Source organism: Hesperophylax consimilis, chromosome 9 (assembly GCF_061612785.1).
Source record: "Hesperophylax consimilis isolate HC1 chromosome 9, BYU_Hcon_1.0, whole genome shotgun sequence".
Classification (NCBI taxonomy): Eukaryota; Metazoa; Arthropoda; class Insecta; order Trichoptera; family Limnephilidae; genus Hesperophylax; species Hesperophylax consimilis.
The window spans coordinates 12,899,127-12,922,322 of record NC_142844.1 but is presented as its reverse complement, the minus strand read 5'-3'; the positions used below and the strand labels follow the sequence as shown (position 1 = coordinate 12,922,322).

The following is a 23,196-nucleotide window of genomic DNA, read 5'->3' as shown; positions in this document are numbered from 1 at the left end:
AACGAATTACATACTTTTTTTATCTAACTATCAAGTACCCGGTACCATTTTTGGAAACCCTGTATATCGATATGAAAAAAGCGATTATCCTGCTGAAGTTGAGTTTTAAGGAGATTAAATAACAACCGTTCCAATATTGTGGGTAGTAAATTTTTAATACCTACCTATATATTTAAATATCGTTGGTAATAAAAATAAAAGCAGAACGAAAGATTTGCACTATAAGAACCTATGTACATACATTTATCATATATGTAAGTGAAAATGCCTACGGAAGGCGAAGCAGCTGCCACGCATAAATATAATCCTAGTAGAACTTTTAAATAAATAAACTCTTTTTGTTAAATTAAATGAATACGTAATGCTTTTTCAACTGTAGTGACTTCTAAAACTTATTTTAGCCTAATATAGAAGAACCCTAATAAAATATTTGTAAATCTTGTTAATTTAAAACAAATATTATTACATTTCTTATGTTGAAGTAATGTTAAAAACGTGTCACATTTTGCAAGCAAAATTAGCAATTTCACATTTTATGTGCTTACTTAATTTTCCTTGTCTATCTTACAATTAAAAATGAAATATTTATGTGTTAATTCATTAAATTTATGCTTTGCGTCTCAAATACTTGGATTTCAGAAACTCTGATTCATCATTTTCATTAACGAACAAACACATAAAGATTCGAGAGAATCAGAGGCAACTCTTTTGTTAGATCACATAATTAAATCCGTTTGACAATCCTAGAAATATTGTGATTCTAGATACACAGTACTTTCGTATTTTAATTAACCAGTAATTTCCTCACGACACAATTCAAACACTATCTCATTAGTTTTATTTCAAAGCTCTGTAGCACAAGATACATGAAGCTGAAAGTAGTTATGTTGAACTAGAAACTTCAGACAAAAAACTGTATAAATTTCACTCCGCCAGAGCTTACCGTTCAAGAATTTTGCCGTTTCACTATTATGAGAAATAATTTGTTGACTGCTTGACCGATAAGAGTGTTTATCCCTGTATTAAATAATATATAACACAGAGATAAACGATCTTCGAAACTAACACGTTCGTTTCTCTTTCCATAACACGAAAACTATTGAAACATAACCAACAAGAAACGTGACGGTCATGTTTTTATTAGATTTTATCAGACGGTGATTTGAAGGTTAAATACTGCATTTTGTATCGGTAAATGTCCATGAAGAACTGAGAAAAACCTTAACTTGTTTTGTAATACAGTCTGAGGATTTACCGTGTTTTTTCGTGCATAACAGTGGTAAATGAACACACGTTACACACGACATGGCTCTTTCGGTCGTGCTTCTGTGGTGATGATGATGTTTGCTTTACAAACAGTACAATTTACTTACAATCTAATCTAATGTTTACTACCCAGTAACTTCGCCCTGACGTGTGTTTCAATGGACACTGCAATTAAAATGCTTGTCAATGAAGAACAAAGCTGAAATAAAATAAGATGTTTCCGTATATTTCAACACTGTTTATATTTTTTACGTAATCGAAAAAAATCATTATGTGTTTTCTTAATTCTTTACAGAAGCCAATGCTTTTTTTAGCACCTCATCTGTTGATGAATTACGTTGCTAGATGAAAAATTTGGTGTTGAAATAAGGTTATTAAAATATTGTTTTTTTTTCTACATATTATTGCAACGTCAATTAATTGATAAATTTATTTTATTTAATACGTTGTTTTACTACAGAATGCCGGAAAGGAAGGGGAAGGAGATGGCAAAGAGGAACGTGGGGAAGTAGATGACTATCCATATCCAGATCTAATCTAACCATTTAATGGATAACCAACACCTCTGCTGTAGGTCATCCTATGTGGTTTGCTACGTGACTTAGAAGGGGTACCAGGGTTCATCGGGTGAAGTTTGTCCGGATTTTGGCGACAGATGCGTCTGCCCACCAAACGCCGGATCGGGAGAGACTGTTTGAGGGAGACCTTTGACCTCTCCAGCAGCTCTTTTTTAGAATATGGCCATGCACCACAGTGGGTAGGAAGGATTCATACGTTCATCACTCCTCGACATACTGATCCTCAGATTCCTACCCACCCCATATACCATTTTCCTTCCCAGAACTTCCTCCCCTTCCTTTTAAACAGCATCAACATTTTCGTACGGCTCCAAAGAGTTGACTCAATTGAACGACGCACAGTGGGCTGAAAATCGCCCTTCATAGACATAGAGACTTGAATTTTCAAGGGTATTTTTTTTGGCTAGAAATGGATTCTGCTGATCATTACTATGCTATAAAATGTCGTACGAAGCAATTGCGTGTACAAATGAAGGAGTTATAATTTTTTTAAGAAAAATTTGTATGGCGCTGACATTAAAAATGAGGCTATCTCTGGAATCATAAGGTTGGCCGTTCTATCCTTACACTACCTTATAATACTACTATTTATTTGTATTTTTTTGACATACTTCATATTGTGGCGCAAGGTGCGATTTTTTTTTTAAATCCTCAAAGTTGAAAAAAACCCTTTTTAATGTTGATGATTCATTTTAATGTTTAAATGCTTTTAGGCTTGCGTGTAAATAAAATATTGTAAACTAGACAAAGCATACGCATATGTAAAGCATTTAAGCATTAAAATGAATCTTCAACATAAAAAAGTTTTTCATTCCAGAGATAGCCTCATTTTTAATGTCAGCGCCATACAATTTTTTCTTAAAAAAATTATAACTCCTTCATTTGTACACGCAATTGCTTCGTACGACATTTTATAGCATAGTAATGATCAGCAGAATCCATTTCTAGCCAAAAAAAGTACCCTTGAAAATTCAAGTCTCTATGTCTATGAAAGGCGATTTTCAGCCCACTGTGCGACGGCCCAATGGAACGGGAGCCGTGAGCTCAGAGCGTATGAGCAATAACATACTGTGCTCGCGCAATGCGACTCCTCCGGTACGGCTTCCAGCTTCGGCACCACGATGGGACTCCCAGCGTAAGCGTTTGAATGATCGTACGACTCTTTGTACCGGATAAGATCATAAGACGCTAGATAGTTAGTAGGTGTAGATACATAATATTTTCAAGTCCATGTATCGGACTTTCAGACGCCGTTTACGTCTCCGAGTATGTGATAAGAATTAATAATTGGATAATTTTAAGGCGTTATTTTTCTAAACGTTCCGAGTAACCGTTCAATTGAACCGTTGTACGGTTTACCGAGAGTCATACGAATACGGATTATCAAAAAGAGCTAGCTCAATTGTGTATACTCGGGAATCGTTGCTTAAAGAATTTCAGGTACGTGCTGATACACCGTGTATAATGTTAAGTAAATTGTTTCTTTTGATTTTCTGCCGGTGTAAATCTTTGTTGTCGGTTTTATATCCATAATTCAAATATTACGCTTCGTAATTTAATCTGAACTCTTACATCTAAAGCCTTTTGAAGGCTTCATTGTGAAAAGGTAGGAATCACTTTCCCAATACAGATTAAATTGTTATACTCTTAGTGCTTCTTACACGTAATAATGATAATCATAATAATAAAAAAAATTGTGAAATAATAATACTTCTTCTGATTCGCCCGCAGAGAAAGTTCGCAACATTGTACGAATAATATAATGGAGAGTTCCTTTTATGATACAATGATAACATTAAATGCAGACAGGTCCAATCTAGGCAATGGAATGAATTGACTTTTTCCTTTTATATGAAAGTAGTTATATTTACACACGTGGCGCCGTTGAAAAGGTTCCTCAAAATACTAATTATCGGAAACATCAATGTTATAAATAAAATAACAAATAATAAAGGTTGTGTGATGTCTGTACGAATGTGGATGAGTGAGCGAGATGGAATGCTTGCAAGATCTTATAAAAGGCGATGCACGTTAGTTGTGTGCCTCTTTTGTTACAAATAGCTCCCCAATACATATCAGTACAAGATCACGTATCATTATTGTGTACGACCTTCATCCGCTACAATAATACTCATCCTCTACACCACATTGGCACCGGCTACATTTAGCCACATTACAGGTTGCGAGCACTTATTACCAAAATTACATCGACACGATCTAATAGTCAGCGAGAGCTTGTACGGGCGTCATCGAAGTGCGTCCTCTTTCTTCTTACGCGTATTGTTTGAAAACGAAAAAGACAGAAATATTCGTCACGTAAGATCTCTCGCTGGGACTAGTATAATAATTTCGATTGTCTGTGGATCCTACATAACTCTGGTTCAATGATACTAAAATATGAAATGATACTAAAAAATGTAATTTGAAATCACGAACGTCTCTCTGTATCTTTATGTATCTTTTTTTTATGTATCTTTTTATGTATCTTCGTTTTAACATACTTATTTTAGCTAGTCTTAAATCCTGTATTCGTCTAGGATAACTTGAAACCTGTAAATTTGACTGTCCTGAAACGGGAATCCTTCCTAGTTGGACAGTCAAAATCATAAAATGTAATCAATATTTATATTATAAAAAAATAAATAAATGAACTTAAATTTGCTTTGAATTCAAGCATCAAGCATTGTGAAGAATTCAGACAAGCAATAAAGTACCTACTCATACAAAAAAAATCACGAATCATTTTTCTCATTTTCAAAATTGATTTCTCAAGAATGCAGACTATCCCGTTTTACATGGGTCCGCACCAATATAAATATATTTAAAAAAACGTTTAATGTTAAATCTTTTGTGAAGTAATTTATTTATGAAAATACAATAATATTTATAACTATATGCCTTTTAAAATATATTTTAGTAACTTTATTGAAAAAATTTCAGAAAAATGATTTAAAACTAAAACCTCTGTTTTATTTATGAAAATAACCTGCTAATTGACGTGAAGTTAATGACTTATTGATGTAAACAAGTCTAGGTATTTTGCAATTTCAACCTACATACTAAAAATTACTCGTTTTAGATTACGGTGTCTTGTGTTACAAAATGGTATTGCATGTTAATCATTATTATTCAGTACATTAGTGAAGGAAGTAGAGTACCTACATTGTAAGATGTTTATTAATGTAGATTGTACAAATATTATAAATTTTACTCTTAACCATTATTTTTTTTTCCACAGTTATAAAATGTCAAGAAGACGACCAGCCAAAGAGACCTGAGAATGTTAGGGATTTATTCAACACGACATCCTGTTTGGACGCTCCATACAGATGTCCGCACCCGAGGATACAATTCTTTTTGTACACCAGGTAATGAGATATTAGGATAAAAATATCAAAGGTCCACGTATATCCAAAACTGTTTTTTATTTAATTTTTTCGTTGTTTGTGTATGGGTTCAGGCAACAAAAAATCTTAATATCCTTCAAATTGACCGTTAAAAGTATGGTACTTTTGTAAAAGCAATAGTCCACAAATATGTTTGAAAATTGCAAATTTACAAATTTGGAGGCGGATACCATCGGTACCTCTCCCAAGTGGTTCGCTGGGGAGAGGTTCATGGGGAGAGTTTTGTCCGTCTTCATGACTGTTGCGTCTACCCACCAACTACAGGAGAGACTGGTGAGTGAGACCTTTTGACCTCTCCAACAGGCCTTTCTCAGAACATCGCTTTGCACCACAGTGGGAGGGATGGATTCATACGTTCGTCACTCCTGGAAATACTGATCCCTTTGATGCTTAGTAATATAAAGACAAATTATTTGTTTGCGCTCGTACATGCTCAATATGAATATGATTAAATAGTTTTGTTAGTTTAAAAACTCAATTCTTTCGAGAAAGGCATTCAAATAAAATATTATGTCGATAATTCAATATAATATTGTATTTTTCCATCAATTAACAAATATATTAAAACGATCGTCGCGTATAACCTAAAAAACTGAATGTATGACTTACTTTCTTTTATATAAAAAAAAATCGATAGAATCATTTGTACAGTTTAAACGCTCTCGTGAAGTATTTCACTTGCAACATTTGGGAATTTTATCAAGTTTTCAATTATTACAATCAGTTTTTACTTAGTGGCGGATTCCAATACTTGATTAGACGTCAGATGGGAAAATTGAGTTTATTCTACCGACGTTTCTTTGGAAAACGCTCCGGAGAACTAGCGTGTTCATTTGACACTTCGCAATTATTGTCGATATTAAAATCGTAAGGCGGTATCTATCTATTAAAACAAAATTCATTTGACTTTACATTAAACTAGCCGAAGGCACGTTTTACACATAACTCGCAGGGGTTGACCTTCCTCTCGTTTTGAAATTTAAGTGTGCAAAATTTCATCAACCTCGGGATAAAACTGTAGATTTGTACAAACATAAATTACACGCCGCTCACCCGGATTCCGCCACGCGACCGCCCGCTACAGGCACTCACTCTTCTTTATATATGTAAATAGATTTAACGACAGAGTACGCGAAGATTTTTGATAACGAATGTAAATCAGAACGCACTATCTAAGTATGTACAGAATTTGAGGTTGGTATCTATTTGTATCTTTTGCTTGCAAACAAATTACTACATTGATTCATTGTTTACACTATAGCAGCAAAACTTGAATAATTTATGCTGCCATTTTTGTGAAATGTTGCCTCATTGGCAGTGAAAAGGCTATTTTGTTGTGGGGTCAAATCAGAGATGGTTCCACATATCTTCGGGAGTGAGTGGTATTCGGAGGAGCCTCTCTCTTTTCATTCGGAAGGGTTTTCGGGACTTCAAGCCGCATGCTGGTTGAAAGATGACATCATCGTGCAAATCGTTTAATTTTTGCAGCGCCTTCTTGTATTCCCTCAGAGTGGCAATCAATTGCCTGAAATTAATTTGGCAGGGTTATGTTTAAGTACGGGGAGTCAAGAGGGCTAAGTAGATTCTCGTAGAACCGCTGAAGGTTTGCATTATGGACTTGATGGGCCCTAGACTGGCTCGCAGATTTAGATGTCCCCCTCTGACTCCTCCACCATATGAAAGAAGAAGTATGTCAAATCTATTTCAATTGCTTGTAGGTATAATAATTACTTACGTACATCAAAACGTAACCTCGAAGATATTTATTTCATTTCTGTTTTCAGGAGAACGCAAGAATTCGGACAACTCATCAACGTATTGGACACTAAATCACTCTTCAAATCAAACTTCAACCCCAATCACCCGGTTAAGATAGTGATCCACGGGTTTGGGGGTGGTAGGGACCTGGCGCCAAGTACCGACATGAGGAAGGCCTACTTCACGAGAGGAAACTATAATATTTTCATCGTAGACTTCGGTTCGCTGGTGAAGGAGCCTTGCTTGAGTCAGGTGACCAATCAAACTCACATTATTATTATTATTACTTATTAGACGTGTTGGTTCAGCGTTCGTATAGTTCCGCTGGCCTTAATCCGTGTTTAAGCATACCTATTACCTACGCCGTGGTAATAAGTCAATTTTTTGAGATAGAGCCCGTTTGTAAGGGGAGTGCATCGATGTATTTATACATACGATTTGAGTGAATATTATATAAATATATAACCAGGGTGTCTAACACAGTGAAATCGGTAACTTTAAAGTGTCGGATCGATAGGCATAACTACCGATGATTTTATACCGGTCCATAAAGCCCGGTAGACAAAAGCTTCTGCTTTTCGCAAGGCCACCTAGGAATGCTTTTTGGATAATGTAGTTCTTATGTAAAATAACGGGCTAATTAATGAATGGAGATGAACTAACTAAGCTCGCTAAAATGAAAGAAATCGTATACACGATCCATGGACGATTGAAACGCGATCAATTGATTCGGTTCCATCTTGGAGGAGGCATAACTAAAGATCTCATGAACTAATTAAGTCCCTTTTTAGTGTCAAATAGTACATGGGGACTGAAAGTGTAAATTAAATTTATTATTTCAATTCTACACTGTCAATTTATTATTAACTTTAGCGTAGCCGTAGGACGTTAATTTATTTGCGAGCTGCCAGTATTGCCAGCGTATATCGATTTGCATTACCTAAATAGGTTGGCGGCTCAATAGTAACGGCCATGCTAGCTATATCGCTACAAAATCGTCTGTAGTTCCGCTTATCGATCCGATATTATTAAATAACTAGCAGTTAAAAACCCGCTCCGCGGGTTTTTGCTGCTAGGCCCTGCGGGCGGCACTTCTTGCACGGCACTGATATTAACTGTTATGGTACCTAATATAATTTGCTCATAGGAGACTTGCAGTGCTTAAATATGTGTTACAACCGTCAATGTCTATAAGTTGAATCAATATCGTATAGTTTGTCACAACAATCAAAGATAGTTATAACAAAGTTGACTGAAATAATAGATTATTACATATTGATTAATTGTACCCGTGTTTATGGATAAAAGGAGGGTAATTGTGCGTTGAGATTAACAGTCGGTTTAATTAAAAGGTGTAAATTTTACTCCAACTGGTGGTAATTCTTTACCTAAAACTGTTACTGTATCTTATAAAGTTTAAAGTTAGAATATATATACACCTTCATCAGGAGAGTAAAAATCTATATATAAAGGTAGATTATTACAATATAGCGCCCCTGAGGTGATATCTCACAAAAGCGGCGCTATGCAAATTGTCCAATTAATAAATAAATATAATGTTTACATTTTATTATGTACGTATGCATTGATATACAATGGAAATAGATAAAATAATGTTATCCTATTAAACTTTATTTTATTAAAAAACAAATAACTTTTTTAACATCACTTTATTAAATACAACCAATACATGTTTCATGAACGAAGTATACACCGAAGTCAAAAATTAAATATAGATTACAATTGGAAAAAAGAAGTGGAAGGAGGGGGGAGGGGTAAGAGTAGGCTGGGTTTATACGAATTAGGAATTACAATATGAAAGACCAGTTAAGTGGGAAAATATTTAAAAGAGAGTTTATAAAAAAAAAATCTTGTTAATTATATCTACTTTTATAAACATGTTCTCTTATTTCTAAAATTTCGAAATTATTTATTTGTGATGCTTTACATCCCGTGCGAAGTATTTTAAGACCTGAAAAAAAAATTGCATAAAACAATATATTCATAAGACAAATAACATTTAATAACGGTTATTCTAATAAATTGAAAGTTGAAATACTAAATATAAAAATTAAACATATTCTCTTCAAACGGTATTTTTACCCTATTTCTTAAGATATAAATAAACAATCAGGATTAAAGCATCGCAAATAAATAATTTTTAAATTTTAGAAATTATAAAACATGTCAATATAAAATCAGATATAATTAATAAGCAAAAAAATTACAAATAATAATGAAAAATGCCATTGCAAAGTTTAAATAAACTTCCAGAAGAAATCTTCTTATGAAACGCTTAATGGTCAAGTAATTTTGCATATTTAAATATTCGCGCCAGTTATTTGGTTAGTTTTTACACCGCCAGAGGTGCGCTCTGTGTCGGCCAGCTATTGCCGGCCATATTGAATGAACGCGTGCTTTTTTCGTCAAACGTCAAACGTAATCACGTAATTGTGGATAATTTTCACTGTAATTTAATTAATCCAATGGATTATAAACTTTCTAAAACATATTTTCTTCGATATTATCCAAAAATTATATGAGGAGAAACGATATTTTTGAAGAAATATCGTATTACATGTGGCGATTCTTTTTCAGCATGAAATCGTGTCTTAATTTTTAATGTCTTATTTTTTTTGTATCCAGTCGCCTGCAAACCGAAATGAACCTTACGGTTGCTTAAAATTGAGGGGCAGATTGGTATTTTTTGCCTGCAGACCCCCAATGCAGAATTTATCCGAATCACATAATATGAATTTGACCAATCAGAGGGCCTACATCGTCCAGACGCTGGGACAATAATACTATCAGATTGATATATACTAGCAGCAAAAGAGTAATTTGACATCCCGAAACATCAAATATATTTACGTAAAAATATTAATAAAATAATTTTTTTAATGAAATACTTACCTAAATATGCATTTTCAGTCATCTGTTGCTAAGATTTTGATATCAGTGCCTGAAGACCTACCAAATATACAGGGTGTGCGGTGGTAAAGTGCAGTAACTTCGGGAGGTGATTCTACGTGATCGTAGGAGTAAAAAAGATAAATAACTTTTTCTGAAATTCCAACTTTTAGATGTACTTTTAAGCTAATAACGAAAAATTTCTCCGACGTGCCTAGACGGCATTATTTTTTTCGTCGTTGCCAAATCTACATCCCGCGCCCCTTCCTGCACCCCCGCTATTATAATTCAGTAAGCAAACGTCTGTGCTTTGAATGTGTCACATAATTTGACGCGCGGAGTAAACAAATTTGAAAAATTTAATTTATCTAGTGTTAAAAGTCTCATTTAAATAAAAACTTGTTAATTTAGTGTCTTTATCTAGTGTTTAAGTCTTACTAAAAAGTACATCTTTATTCGGTGCGTGTTTTCCTTAAACATCGAGTTTTATTTAGTTTAAGAGTAACCTAACTGTTAAAAATGTGTTTCTTTTGTGCGTAATGTGCAGATGAAATACGCCACAATGTACGAATTATAAATAATATTACTGTACGTTTACATACTTGCCTACAAGCAGAAGGTGGACATTTTGAAAATATTTTAAATTAGTAAAAAGCGATGAAATTAGTTAAGTGTTCAATGAGTTATTAATATTTTTTATAATAAAAAGTGTAACGTGATTTTAGAGCAGTTCTCTTTTTGAATTTGGTAAAATATCAAAACATACGGCGAACTCTGTGTTGTTATTGTTTACAATTCACATGCGGTTTCCATGGATACGCGCCACTCACAATATCGGTTTCCATGGATACGCGCCACTCACAATATGCAACGTTGCCACGTTCACACTTGCGAATTTATCGGGTAAGTTTGCACCTACACTATGGCTTTTTAGCACGTATATCTTTTTGTATGAAAAAGAAAAAATTGGAATTTCGGAAAAAGTTATTTATCTTTTTTACTCCTACGATCATGTAGAATCCCCCCACGAAGTTACTGCACTTTACCCCCGGACACCCTGTATAAGGGTTAAATATAAATGGCGAAAAATCTAGTGATTAGTTTTGCAATTGATTGTTTAATTTGACAATTGCCGCATCTGGTTTCCGTGGTGTAGTGGTTATCACATCCGCCTAACACGCGGAAGGCCCCCGGTTCGATCCCGGGCGGAAACATATTTTTTATGATTTTTTAATATTTATTCATTATAAATTTCTTTTTTTTTTAAATTATAAATTTAATAATAAAGAAAAACCACAATAAAACTTGAATGTTTTGTAGTTATCATCTTATTTTTTAACCCCTTACAGGAAATTTTTCAACTTTACAAGGGTTTTTCTTAGTTATAATCTACACATTCATAAATGTCGTAAATTTAATTATTTAATAAAATACACTTTTTACAAGTTATGCTAACATTCAGACGAATTAGTTTTTTGAGTTCGTACATACATATGTACTTTGAATTTGAATAAATAGTTTCGTCCATATAAATACCCAGCTCTGTCAAGAAAGGCATATAAATACAATATTATATCGGTGATTCAATCTAATATTGCATTTGTATGCCTTTCTTGAAAGAATAAGTTTGTATACGGACAAAACTATTTATTCATATTGCTTATGTACGGGCGCAAACAAATAATTCGCCTTCGTATTTTGAAACACACCTTGCAAAAAGTTCATTTAATAATAATATAATAATAATATTGAACAATTTGTACGGCGCCGCTTTTGTGAAATATCACCTCAAGGGCGCTTTACACTAGCAATAAAATAATTAATTTACCGCCATCTATGAAAGCGTAGATTATAACGCACGCTACGTTTAACCTTAATAAAACATAACTTCCAAAAAGTGTATTTTCATTAAATAATAAAATAATCGTCATCTATGAACGCGTAGATTATAACGTACTTTACGTTATTCCTTTTTTGTAACAAAATAAAATAAAGTTATCATATAGTAAGACGAATTCTAAGTTACGATCGAAGATTCTGGTCAAAATTTCAAATAACTCGAAAATGCAGCTGTAAGGCACGATGTATATACAGTATATACACTAAAAAAAATATTCCAACATCATTTATATATTTTGGTAACTTCTTCTATTATAATTGATTTTCAATCATATACATATATTATTATGAGTGAGGTTGAGTTTTATGAGAAAAAACATTATTTAAAAAAGAAAATGTGACAACATTTTTGAAAAAATTTCAAAATTGGGAAAATTCGTGAGTAGCTTCTAAAATTATTTTTAGGTTCCAATAAGTGAATAAGATAACAGACTTTTGGGGTAAATGTATGAATGTAAATAAAAATGATATTGAATGCTTAGTGTATACGGTTTTCCTTTCAAGATCGATTTGACATTTCGACTGGGTCATGCCAGTCATGACACATGAGTTTCATATTTCATTTCGTTCTGGTTCGTCGAAGATTACCTATTAATTATTATTTTAGCAAAAAATCTTGATTTAGTACTTACCTAACCAAAAATATAGGTCAATGCTTATTGGTGTCATGTCTATATATGTGTATATTATGTTGGATAAAACTGCATTATTCTCTGACCTAACACTAATTAAAATGTGGGTAACATTTTTAATAGAATAAATGGCAAACTAAATCCTTCACCTTAGAACTCATTAGTATGTGAATTTTATTGTGATTGTTGTTATAACTGGAAAGGGAGAATTGAGGTTGGTCTAATTAAAGTTACTTTTATATGTTTAGACCCCAAGCTTATCACACACTAATGATTGTGAATGACAGTAACTCGAGAAACATCATTGTCGATGCACATTAATCATTTCGCAAGATTCTTGTCAGTCTAAGCACGAATCAGATTTATTTTATAGTAGAAAATGAACATGAACCTTAGTCAATGATCTATACATATTAAATACTTAGAAATGTAGGTTACACATAATAATCCTTCACAGTACATTAAAAGATCATTTAATAAAGCCATTAAAGAAATTTGAGAACGTTTTCCCTTCAACACTACTATTTGTGATTATCCATTCATGCCAAAACCGTAAACATACTACATAAAATTTTCAATTAAGCTCATCGTCCCACGAGTCGGTAGGCAATATACTTAAACCAAATGCTGCAAGACCCTTCACGAAAAACTTCAACATTTCTTTTTACGTTTTGCGTAGTTGACAAATTATTTTTCGTCATTATTAACAATATTTTTTCTTAACTTTTGGACTTTTTTTTAAATAATTTACTCTTTATACTTAATTTAACTTTTTATTTAACCTTACACTTTATACCGCATATTATACTTTATACTTAAATTTATATTTAACTTTTTACCGCATATTATACTTTAAACTTTATTCTGTATACTTTATACCTAATGTTTTTTAACTTTAAATTTATATCAATGGCACATGTTGTGCCGTTTGTATTTAAATAAACCTTTCTACAGCGAACTTAAATTTCTGCGCAGAGCCTTGCAGCATTTGGTTTATGTCGATTGCTTACTGACGGGCTAAAACAGCATTTTCCAAAAGCGTGTTCACAAAGATATCCAATGTTTTCTAAGTTTTTGTATAATGTCTACAACGCCGACGGCTATATTTCCATTCTCTGCGGGAATTACGATATAATAATATTATTCTTCTTATTGCCCTCGCCTATCGGAGATTGGCTGTCATCACGGCAAACAATATCAATAATAATGTGAATACAACACCAATATCAGAGGATTCTGTTACATCCGGGACAAGAAGAGATCCGCCCTGAGGTACACATTATGTAGGTAACTCCAATCCTTGTGACATAACTATGCATGTATGTTAACTTCAGATATTGGAATTTTTATTCATCATTAAAGAAAATGTTACAATATATCAGTCTGATGAAGCCCGTTGCAGGGTGAAATTCATTGAGTGAAACACATTCTGTTCCATATAAATAGCGTCTGGTTTATCAGTGTAAGTAGGTACTCAGCAATCTTATGGGTTTTAAATGGAGCTTAACCACATCCGTATTTCAGCCGTAAGCTTAGATTTCACCAATATTAACCTTTTTTTCAACGATTAACGAAAAAGATCTATTTTAATCCTACATTACGGCTAGCTAGGATTAAGCCGCGGAAAAAGAAAGCTTACATTTTATCCAATAACAACTTGACGGAAGCAAATATCTCTTAAGCCGAGCTTAAGCAACTGAAATACCGGCCACAGATGAAACAAACTTGTAAAGGTTTTTAGTTAATATTATACTAGGAATGAAATCTTAAATTTAATAAGTTAATATTCTTGAGTACTAATATATGCGTAAACTTGCCACTAGATAGCATGGGCCCCACGATTCTGCAGTCAGTGCATCGCCCAGCTAGTGGAGTACCTTCAGCTACACCCGCGAGGAGTTCCACCGGACAGACTACACCTGATCGGATACAGCGTCGGGGCCCATATTGCTGGGCTGGTGGCCAATCACCTGCAGGAGGGGAAGCTGGGAAGGATCACTGGTAGGTTTCCCGATGCAAAATGCACGATTTTGTTGTTCAGGTTGTTCTGACCCCCTTTACAACTGGAACAATACAGAAAATATCACCACCATCTGTGCTACAACCCTAGGAGAGCCCTCATCTATTTAGTAAACGCCTTCACTCCATGGTGTTTACCTCCTGGTGTTTACCTTCCGTCCATAATACTGTTTGTTGCGTTTATCGCTGCATCGTCCAGTCAATTAATTAGGTCTCCCAACATGTATTAGTCCTACAGGCTTATCTTTTGTGATCGAGTATTCTTTGCACAAGAATTATTAAATCGAATTAAATCCACATTTCTATTTTTACGCATCAAAAATTGTTCCTAGATAAACACAAAAATTAAATTAAAATTCAATTTTTAGGACTCGATCCAACAATCGTCTTTTACATGGGCAACAACAGCTCGAGAGATTTGGACCCAACAGATGCACATTTCGTTGATGTTTTACACACCGGTGCCGGGATACTGGGACAATGGGGACCCAACGGACATGCTGATTTCTACTTAAATGGAGGCACAAGTCAACCAGGATGTGCTCATGATACCATTTTCAGTTAGTATCTATTTTAATGTTTTATTAAAAAAATAGCAACTTTTGCTTACATTACTGCCACCTGTTGATAAATTCATGAAACATAATTGACCGGATGCAAAGTGGAGCAAAACTTTGCAATAGAAATATTTAATATAATAAGTACACTACTGCCATCTGTTAAGAAATTCATGTAACAAGCAATACCAATCATGGAGCACAAAAAAAATTATTACTAAAAGCTTTTGAAAAATAACAATAGATGTCTCTTTGGAATATTTTTGTGTGGACGGAATAATTTTGTACTGTTATTTTTGTATATAGTTAAATGTAATACATTTGTATATTTATTTTAGAAACTTTATCGTGCGATCACACAAAGGTGACCCCGTATTTCATCGAGTCCATAAACAGCCGAGAAGGATTTTGGTCAGGACCATGTCCCAGTCTGATATCATATTTGATTGGGTGGTGTGAACCAAAAGATACGGAGTATGTGGTGATGGGGGAGCATGTCAGTCAAGAGTAAGGAATTTTAAATTTATTTATTACTCGTTAATTATTGTAATAATATGTCACTTTTACATCAATCAAACAAATTTGGTAAATATTGTACGAATAATATGTATGTAGATTGTAGATCGAATCATTGTTTTTATTTAGAACAATTTTACACATTAGGAATCTATTTATCGCAAAAATTAAGTAAAATCTGAAAACCCCGTCATTGTGAAGTATGCGCCATGTTATTTCTCGTAGAAATATATTACTATTGAATCACAATATTATTAGTTCTTCCTTTTAAAATGTCGCGGAATAACAGAACAATGTTTTTTATCTAATTTTAAATGCACTACTCCCGATCCGATTTGCAGAACAACTTGCAGGACGGAATCTTAAACCACTAAGCGATTTATTACTATTCCTACGTTTGTAGGTACAAAGGAAATAATAACAATTCGGCTGGCGGTCTTGGTTACACACCATCCAATTTGCAGAACCCCAACATGCTGTCCTGCAAGTTGTCCTGCAAATCGGATGGTGTGTAGGGGCTTTTATTGTAAATAATCATGAAAATGTATTGAAAATTATGGGTGATGTGTATTTGAAGAAAGTTTTAAGTTGATCAAAAACTGAAACATATAAGTCGGTCTTGTTCATATTTGCATGTATTCTCTTATGTCTGTAACTGTTTGCCACTCGCTTGGTATTCTTCTAACGACTCCCCTCAATACGACGTTGCTTATAAGTGATGTACATTTTCGATATTCCTCTAATCATTTATAACTTTTTTTCCTTACAGAGCAAGGGGGATTTATTACCTCTCTACCAATGCAAAACCTCCTTACGCCAAGGGTTTCCCCGGTAAATCTAGAAATGCGATTGAAGAAAGACGATAATTAATTTCGACAGAAAGTCAGTAGTTAATAATGTATGTAATATTAATTTAGTGCATGATGGGTAGTAAGATTGTGATTTCTATTTCAGAATTAGGGATGTGGATGGGTTATTTAGTGTATTTTGTAAATTAATAATTTGTTCGATGTAAAATATTTTCCCGGTTTTAGTATTAAAATATTTTAGTACCTATACGATGTTACCATTATCAGTATATCTACCTGAGTTATTATACATAGGACTTGTTCAACTGTAAATTTTTCATAGTATAAATTAAAATACTTAGTATCGTTAAAATAATAAATAAATTAAACACATTTTTCGCTTTCTTTCTGTGTCCACCAATTGTATAAATATTCTTATATTATGCTTACAAACTCGAAATCGTCTATTAAAATGTTCGTACTCTCTCTCTCTCTCTCTCTCTCTCTCTTAGGTATTATTATTGGGGATTTGTATTTTGTGGTGGTTTTCCGTACGTATTATATATATAAAAACAAAAAATAAATCAGTTCTTATTAATGGATTTTGGAAAAATTCTTATTGTAAAACAAATAATAATAAAATATGTTTTTGTACCCAAATATTAATGAATAACACATACTTTTGCATTTAATGCAAATTTAATTTTTTTATAATAATTAATACTTGATACACATTTCAGAATTTGAAAATTTATTATTAATAATACAATCATGGGAACAATTATTTAAATAGTTTGATATAGGTACACATTTATAGACATATTAATAAAACTGTAATATGAAACGATAATTGCGTCAGCAAAATTTTTGCATGCAAAACTAGTTATTTCTTATTAGATTTCAATTGACCGAAAACAAACTATCTTACTGGAACGTTTCATTAGTTAACAGTAAAACGAATGTAGTGGGTACAGTTAATACATAAATCATAACATTTTACATTTAAATCAATGATAAAAGCTTAAGTGATATAATACATAATATTATTAAGCCATTTTAAGTAGTTATTTTTAAATAGATACGTGCATTTATCAATAAAAGTTAAAAAAACCTTTTTGTAAATATGCTCAGAATCATTTTGACGGTGGACCAGCGTGTTAAATCTATGCTTAACAGCGGTTAATAATTAAGACTGCAGCATTTAATGACAAGATAGAAACAAAAATAATTATAGCATTTTTTTTTGTTTTGTGTTGAAAATTTTATTGATTTGATTTGAGGTTTAATGTGCAGAAAATAAACCTAGAATATTATATATAAGAATGTTCATTTCTAACACCGAAAAATCTATATCAAAGTAGTAGGCCTATGAAAGAACAGTGCAAATATGTTATCGTGCAATAAAACTGAAATATTATTAAATATTCACAAAATAATATACTTAATCACAAAAAGGGAAATATAATATTTTCTATAAAACGATTGTTTTAAAACGATTTCACAAAACTTCATAATATAACAAAATAATGAAATTTAAACAAAGAATATCTACTGATAATCAATAAATCTAATTATATATAATAAAGTGCATGTAATTAACTCAATACATTTATTAAAAGAAACGATGATATTACAGTATTTTTAAACACGAGCTACTATCCATATTGAACGTATCGTAGGTTATGAGTATCTTAGAGCAGGAAATCTGCTATCAAAAAACATAAAAATTATAAATAATTTATTAAATATAACTTTACACATAAATATAACAGAACCGGAACGAGATATTTGACGCATGGGAAACCCATTTAAAAATTAAAACTTGCCCCTGAAGAAGGTGAATGTTAATATTATCAGGACGAGTAAAAAATGCTGAAATACTAACCCTTATTTCAAAAAGGGCGACTTTTTAAATCTTTCCGTTGCTATTATGATAATCATTATTTCAAATTTGTTTTGAGACCATATGTTGGAATTTTTTGTTGTTGTTGGTATTGCACCATTCCGATGTAGCAGTGACCCAATTGCCCAAACCTTGTTCCGGATCTGGAATGGAATCCTTAGTGCTAATTTCTAGTACATGTTTTGTGACATTTTAATTTATATTACATTTTCAACAATATTAAATTTTTCTCAGTTACAACCTATTAAAATCAATAAAGAAATAGTAATATTGTGTGTGTAATGAAAAACCTGAAAATATATTATTTCTGTAGCGAATAAATAAAAAGATGTATTTATCTAGTTTTTTTTTTTAAATATGTAATTGCCGTTCTGTAACCGATCGCCTTTTTTAATATGCAAAAGAAAGCACCAATAATAACAAGAGAAGATTAATTAATTGCATAATATCTTATTCCTAAGTTCAAAAGTTCTTATAGGTACGTTACAAAGTTATTTCCGTTATGTTAAAAATAATGTATGGAACACATTAAAAAAATTAAATTGGGTGAAAAACAATCAGAATATATATAATTTATTTAACAAATAAGGCGCAGTTTTATATACTGAAAAAAATACATCTTTAAGAAAATGAGAATCAGAAAAAAATACGTAAATTTCGAATTTTTAAAAGGAGTTTTTAAATAATGAATTATTGTTTTAACAAAATAAAAATAACCTTTAAAAACTAATCATATTACTATAGGAGGTAACGTCTTATTTAGTAAGAATTGCACATTGACTCAAAACCTTTAACTTAAAAAGCTATACAAACATGCATCAATTATACTCCTATATTTAGCATTGCATTTTTCTACGCATCCATTTATTGTCGACACAGCCTTATAGAGTGAGATCACCCCATACGATAATAGTTTAAATGAAATTAAAACAATAACTACTTAATTACCTTAAATATTAGTAATGCTTTATTTGTGATCTGCAAAATGTTATTTTTACTTTCAAATTGATTATTATATCTCCCAGTGGCTTTCCTGCGATGGTTGAAATACTTGATAAACTCGAATAGTGGCGACATTTTTGATTGATTTTAGCAATTCATTTTTCAACATCCTATTATATATATATATAAATAATAAAACCTACGTATTTGAGACCGGGTTGAAAATTTCTGCATCAGAATAAGATATTGATACTCATATAATATTAACAGGTAATAAGTATATTAGTATGATGTCCACTGGGTTTTATTGTCGATCTCTTTAATTACGTTATCATATATTATATTTATATGAATTTGATCGGAATATATCTCAACCACCACATTTTGTCCAGATTTTGCCGACTCCAGTGACGCTTGTTCCTTTTCTGCATATAGAAGGAAACAATTCAAGTGAGTATTTACGAATCGTTATTATAAATTGACATGTTTCATTTAATGTAAAATATCTGATTAGGTAGACTTATAGTTAATAATTAAAATAAATAAATATATCTCAATAGTGCACTTTTAACAATTGCCGGGGGATCTTGTACCCTTGTCGCCATGTATAAGCTTCTACATTTTCGCTAATTTCTCTTATATAAAAATAATATAATATATGTATAAAGGCTTGATTCACAAAAGCAGTTTCCTTAAATTTTATTTTCATTTTTCATATTATTGTTTTCGTTTGAAGAATTTAATACATATTGTGCAAAATATTAATAGTGCTTTGGTTGTGCAATGTGCTGTGCCAATAACATTATAGAAGTTAGTTCAAGGTGCTCTAAATTATATCTAAATGGAGGGTGCTTCAACAAAATTTGGTGCTAGTGGCATACTGTGCGTTAAGATTTAGGTGTGGAAATTATAAAAGCTGTTGATATAATCTAAAGTGCAGATCACTATTTGGTACATAAGTGCATTCTGATTGCAGTGATAATTTGATTAGAAAAAACAAAGGCTCACGTGTAAAGAATGACCAGGTGTAAAGGTGAGACATCTTTTGAAAGTTTAACGAAGTTTGTTAAAGAGATACAAGTTTTCTAAAAAGCTTTTAAGAATTATATGTTGTGGAATTTGTGTTTTGTGAACGAAAATGCAGTGCTTATAAATCATTTCCAGTGATGGTGCTCATTCCCGCATTAAAATTGTTTACTTCAATATAATAAGCTTAAACGTAAATTATTGATAAAAAGTATTTAAATTGATAACTTTTTCATTGGCTTCGCAGTCACACCATTTTAAAGTGGTTATCGTCACCTATGTTTTATATTATTATATTCAAGTAAACAATATTTTCAAAAATGTTCGTGCAATTTGAGTGTCTTAGCGTGCACGTAAAGAGAAATAATGTGATATATTTTAACGATTTATTTTATTTACATTATATTATGTTATGTATATAATTATTATCCTCGTCTACATTATAATATAAAGAATTCATAAAACATTTTACAAAGTTGGAAAATTAATAGAACGGAGATCTTCAAAACAGTTTTCAATTAAATTTTTGCTACACAATTTTCCGAAAATGTTAAAAGTTTATTTAATTTTCTGGAATGTTTTTCAGAGATTTTAGCAAAAAAAAATGCAAAAGTGTATTTAATTTCTAGATCTGTAGTCGAAGAAAAATTTTATTAACGTTCAATCAAACTATTAAACATCTTACTAATAAAGGAAAGGCGGAATTCTGCGTTGAAAAAAATATTAGAATAGTCTTAACAGATCGCAGATTTAATTCAACCCAGAAAACTGCGCACTTCCCCAAAATAATTTAATTTTCAAGAATTCAACAACAATATATTTTGTATACATTTCCTATAGCAGTTGATATTTACACACATTATTACCATTTGGAGAGCCTAAATAGATATAATCGTTGATATAATTGAAATACACAAATTTCCTCTATATAACATTCAATATTAATATTATTATTTGAATCTAAGAGTACAATTAATAATAAATTATTTAGTTTTTACTCTAACAACATATAATCTTCAGAATCATAGCTGTAATATCCAACGCCAACACATGTTAACAACACATTTAAATAATTTATGTGCAATTCAAATTAAGCAAGTAAGCAGAAAGTTTGTTTTGAACAGTGCAAAAAGTGATTAAAAACAGATGTTTTATAAATGTTTATAAATATTTGTGCATTTTCATAAAATTTGTGCTCGAAAGAATTTCTTTAAAAGTGCATAGAAAAATTATTAAAAAATATTACAGCTTTTGATTGAAGATATTTGAACAGTAGTTTATCTAATAAGTCCTGTCGTCCACAGTTCCGTGCATATAGGTGTCCTGAGCAGGAGGCTGTACGGCCTCTTCCTCAACGTAGCTGGTGGCAAAGGGGTTGTTGGCCACGTGCTTGACTGCTGGGGCGGTGGCTCCGTAGCTTGGGGGGGCTTGTTGGGTCACCATCTGGGTCCCTGGACTCATATCCTGGTGAAGAGGTTTAACACATTATTGGTTAATCAAGTCCAACACCATGCCTCGGCATAGGATCGCAAATAAGTTGAATCTATATATTTTTCAATTTAATCACGAAAATTTTTTACAATATATTTACAAATTTGTATAGACGCACTTCTTTCGGCAGTTAACTTTCAGTAAAATTCGAATGTCAATACAGAATATTTAATTCAAATTTCTTGTATCGTTCGTTGTCCGTATAAAGTGTTGCATCTGGACTTTAGATACAACAAGTTCTCGAGTTATTGATTCATTAAAAAAAAAATTATAATAATATTAAAACATTTTTAAAATGTGATATAAGACCTTAAAATGAGTTCAAAATAACTCCTGGAGACGTATACTTCTTTTATATAAATAAAATGGGAGTACGTTTTTTTCGTGCAGACTCGAAAATCACGCGACCGATTTCGTTTAAAATTTCAAAGTTGGTTCTCATTTGTACCAGGAGTGCTTAGAATTGTCTGAACGGTATACAAAGTCTAGTAGTAATGTAATGCACTCATGTGTTAAAATACAATTTTATTTTAATATTTCCCATGAGAAATTAAGTGCACGATGGCTACCATTATCTGCATTGTAATTATTTGAGTAATAACATATTTATCTTACCAAGTTGGTTTCCTTCATCCCATCATCCTTGGTGACGGGCTTGGGTCCATTGTCCCAGGAGGCCTGCTCCTCCAGACTAGGCTCGGCCCATGGCTGCAGCTCCCCGGAGGCGAACAGGCCGTAGAAGGTAATTCCGATCAAGTGCACGGTGGCTGCCATGATGAAGACTGTCTTCCAGTTCTCTGCCGTCTGATTATTACAAAAATAACGATAAGATTAGCACTACAGTATTTAAATTATTTTCAGCCATTTTTATTTTATTTTAGAAAACCTGGAAAAATAATCAAAAGGTTTTCGGGGCTTGAAAAAATAAAGTATAGAAATCTCGTACTTAGGAAAATTACTGAAGTATTTCTTTTGCGCACTGAGAAAACTTATTGCTATAAAATATTGGTAATTTATTAAAAACTTTGGACAAATTATTTGTATTCCTGTTAAAAACGGAACTGCAGGCTTTAAAGAATGAATTGAAAGATTTAATCTAACTATCAGTAAAACACGAATGTGTTATGAGGATGTCGGAAAAGCGCAGCTGCATGAACATGTGTTCTGATATTTTTTGAATGGATTAAATTTTATTTGAAAATGGGTTGCTATCACGTTTTTAACAGGATTTTAATAAGTCAGCCATTCTCATTTTTCGCCGCGCGCGTTTCTTTAAAGAAATGCAAACATTTGATTGCGTATTTTAAATCGTTATTGCGCGTTGACTGAGAACTTAGCTAACAGAGAATCGAACCCGAGACGCTTTGGGTTGCTCCACCAGTAATATATTTGTCATGATGACCAAACAGAAAAAAAGCACGTACGTCATTAACGATTGACATTGTTTCAAGTTGAAAAACAACTTTTTTATTCGCATAACAAAAAAAAATAAAGGAGTCAAAGT

The 23,196-nt window shown here is 32.3% G+C and overlaps 2 protein-coding genes and 1 non-coding gene across 7 annotated transcripts in view; 2 read left to right on the top strand and 1 right to left on the bottom strand.

The window, feature by feature from the left end:
• The window catches only part of LOC149420937 (uncharacterized), an 86,857-nt gene extending 69,811 nt beyond the window's left edge, over positions 1 to 17,046 (top strand). The window contains exons 17-22 of the mRNA XM_089635148.1: positions 5,083 to 5,212; positions 7,036 to 7,261; positions 14,274 to 14,451; positions 14,838 to 15,029; positions 15,365 to 15,533; positions 16,312 to 17,046. Coding sequence (XP_089491274.1) covers positions 5,083 to 5,212; positions 7,036 to 7,261; positions 14,274 to 14,451; positions 14,838 to 15,029; positions 15,365 to 15,533; positions 16,312 to 16,408 — 992 coding nt within the window. The 3' untranslated portion in view covers positions 16,409 to 17,046. The remainder of the gene's footprint in view (positions 1 to 5,082; positions 5,213 to 7,035; positions 7,262 to 14,273; positions 14,452 to 14,837; positions 15,030 to 15,364; positions 15,534 to 16,311) is intronic.
• TRNAV-AAC (transfer RNA valine (anticodon AAC)) lies at positions 11,061 to 11,133 on the top strand. Its single transcript has one exon. It is a non-coding gene; the product is annotated as a tRNA-Val (tRNA).
• A 61-nt stretch (positions 17,047 to 17,107) lies between the features above and the next one.
• Positions 17,108 to 23,196, bottom strand: part of VGlut (Vesicular glutamate transporter) — a 112,435-nt gene continuing 106,346 nt past the window's right edge. For all 5 annotated transcript variants that reach the window (XM_089635622.1, XM_089635625.1, XM_089635623.1 and 2 more), the window contains 2 exons: positions 22,308 to 22,496; positions 17,108 to 21,665 (listed from right to left, as the gene is read on the bottom strand). In XM_089635622.1, the coding sequence (XP_089491748.1) occupies positions 21,483 to 21,665; positions 22,308 to 22,496 (372 nt within the window). In that variant the 3' untranslated portion in view covers positions 17,108 to 21,482. The remainder of the gene's footprint in view (positions 21,666 to 22,307; positions 22,497 to 23,196) is intronic.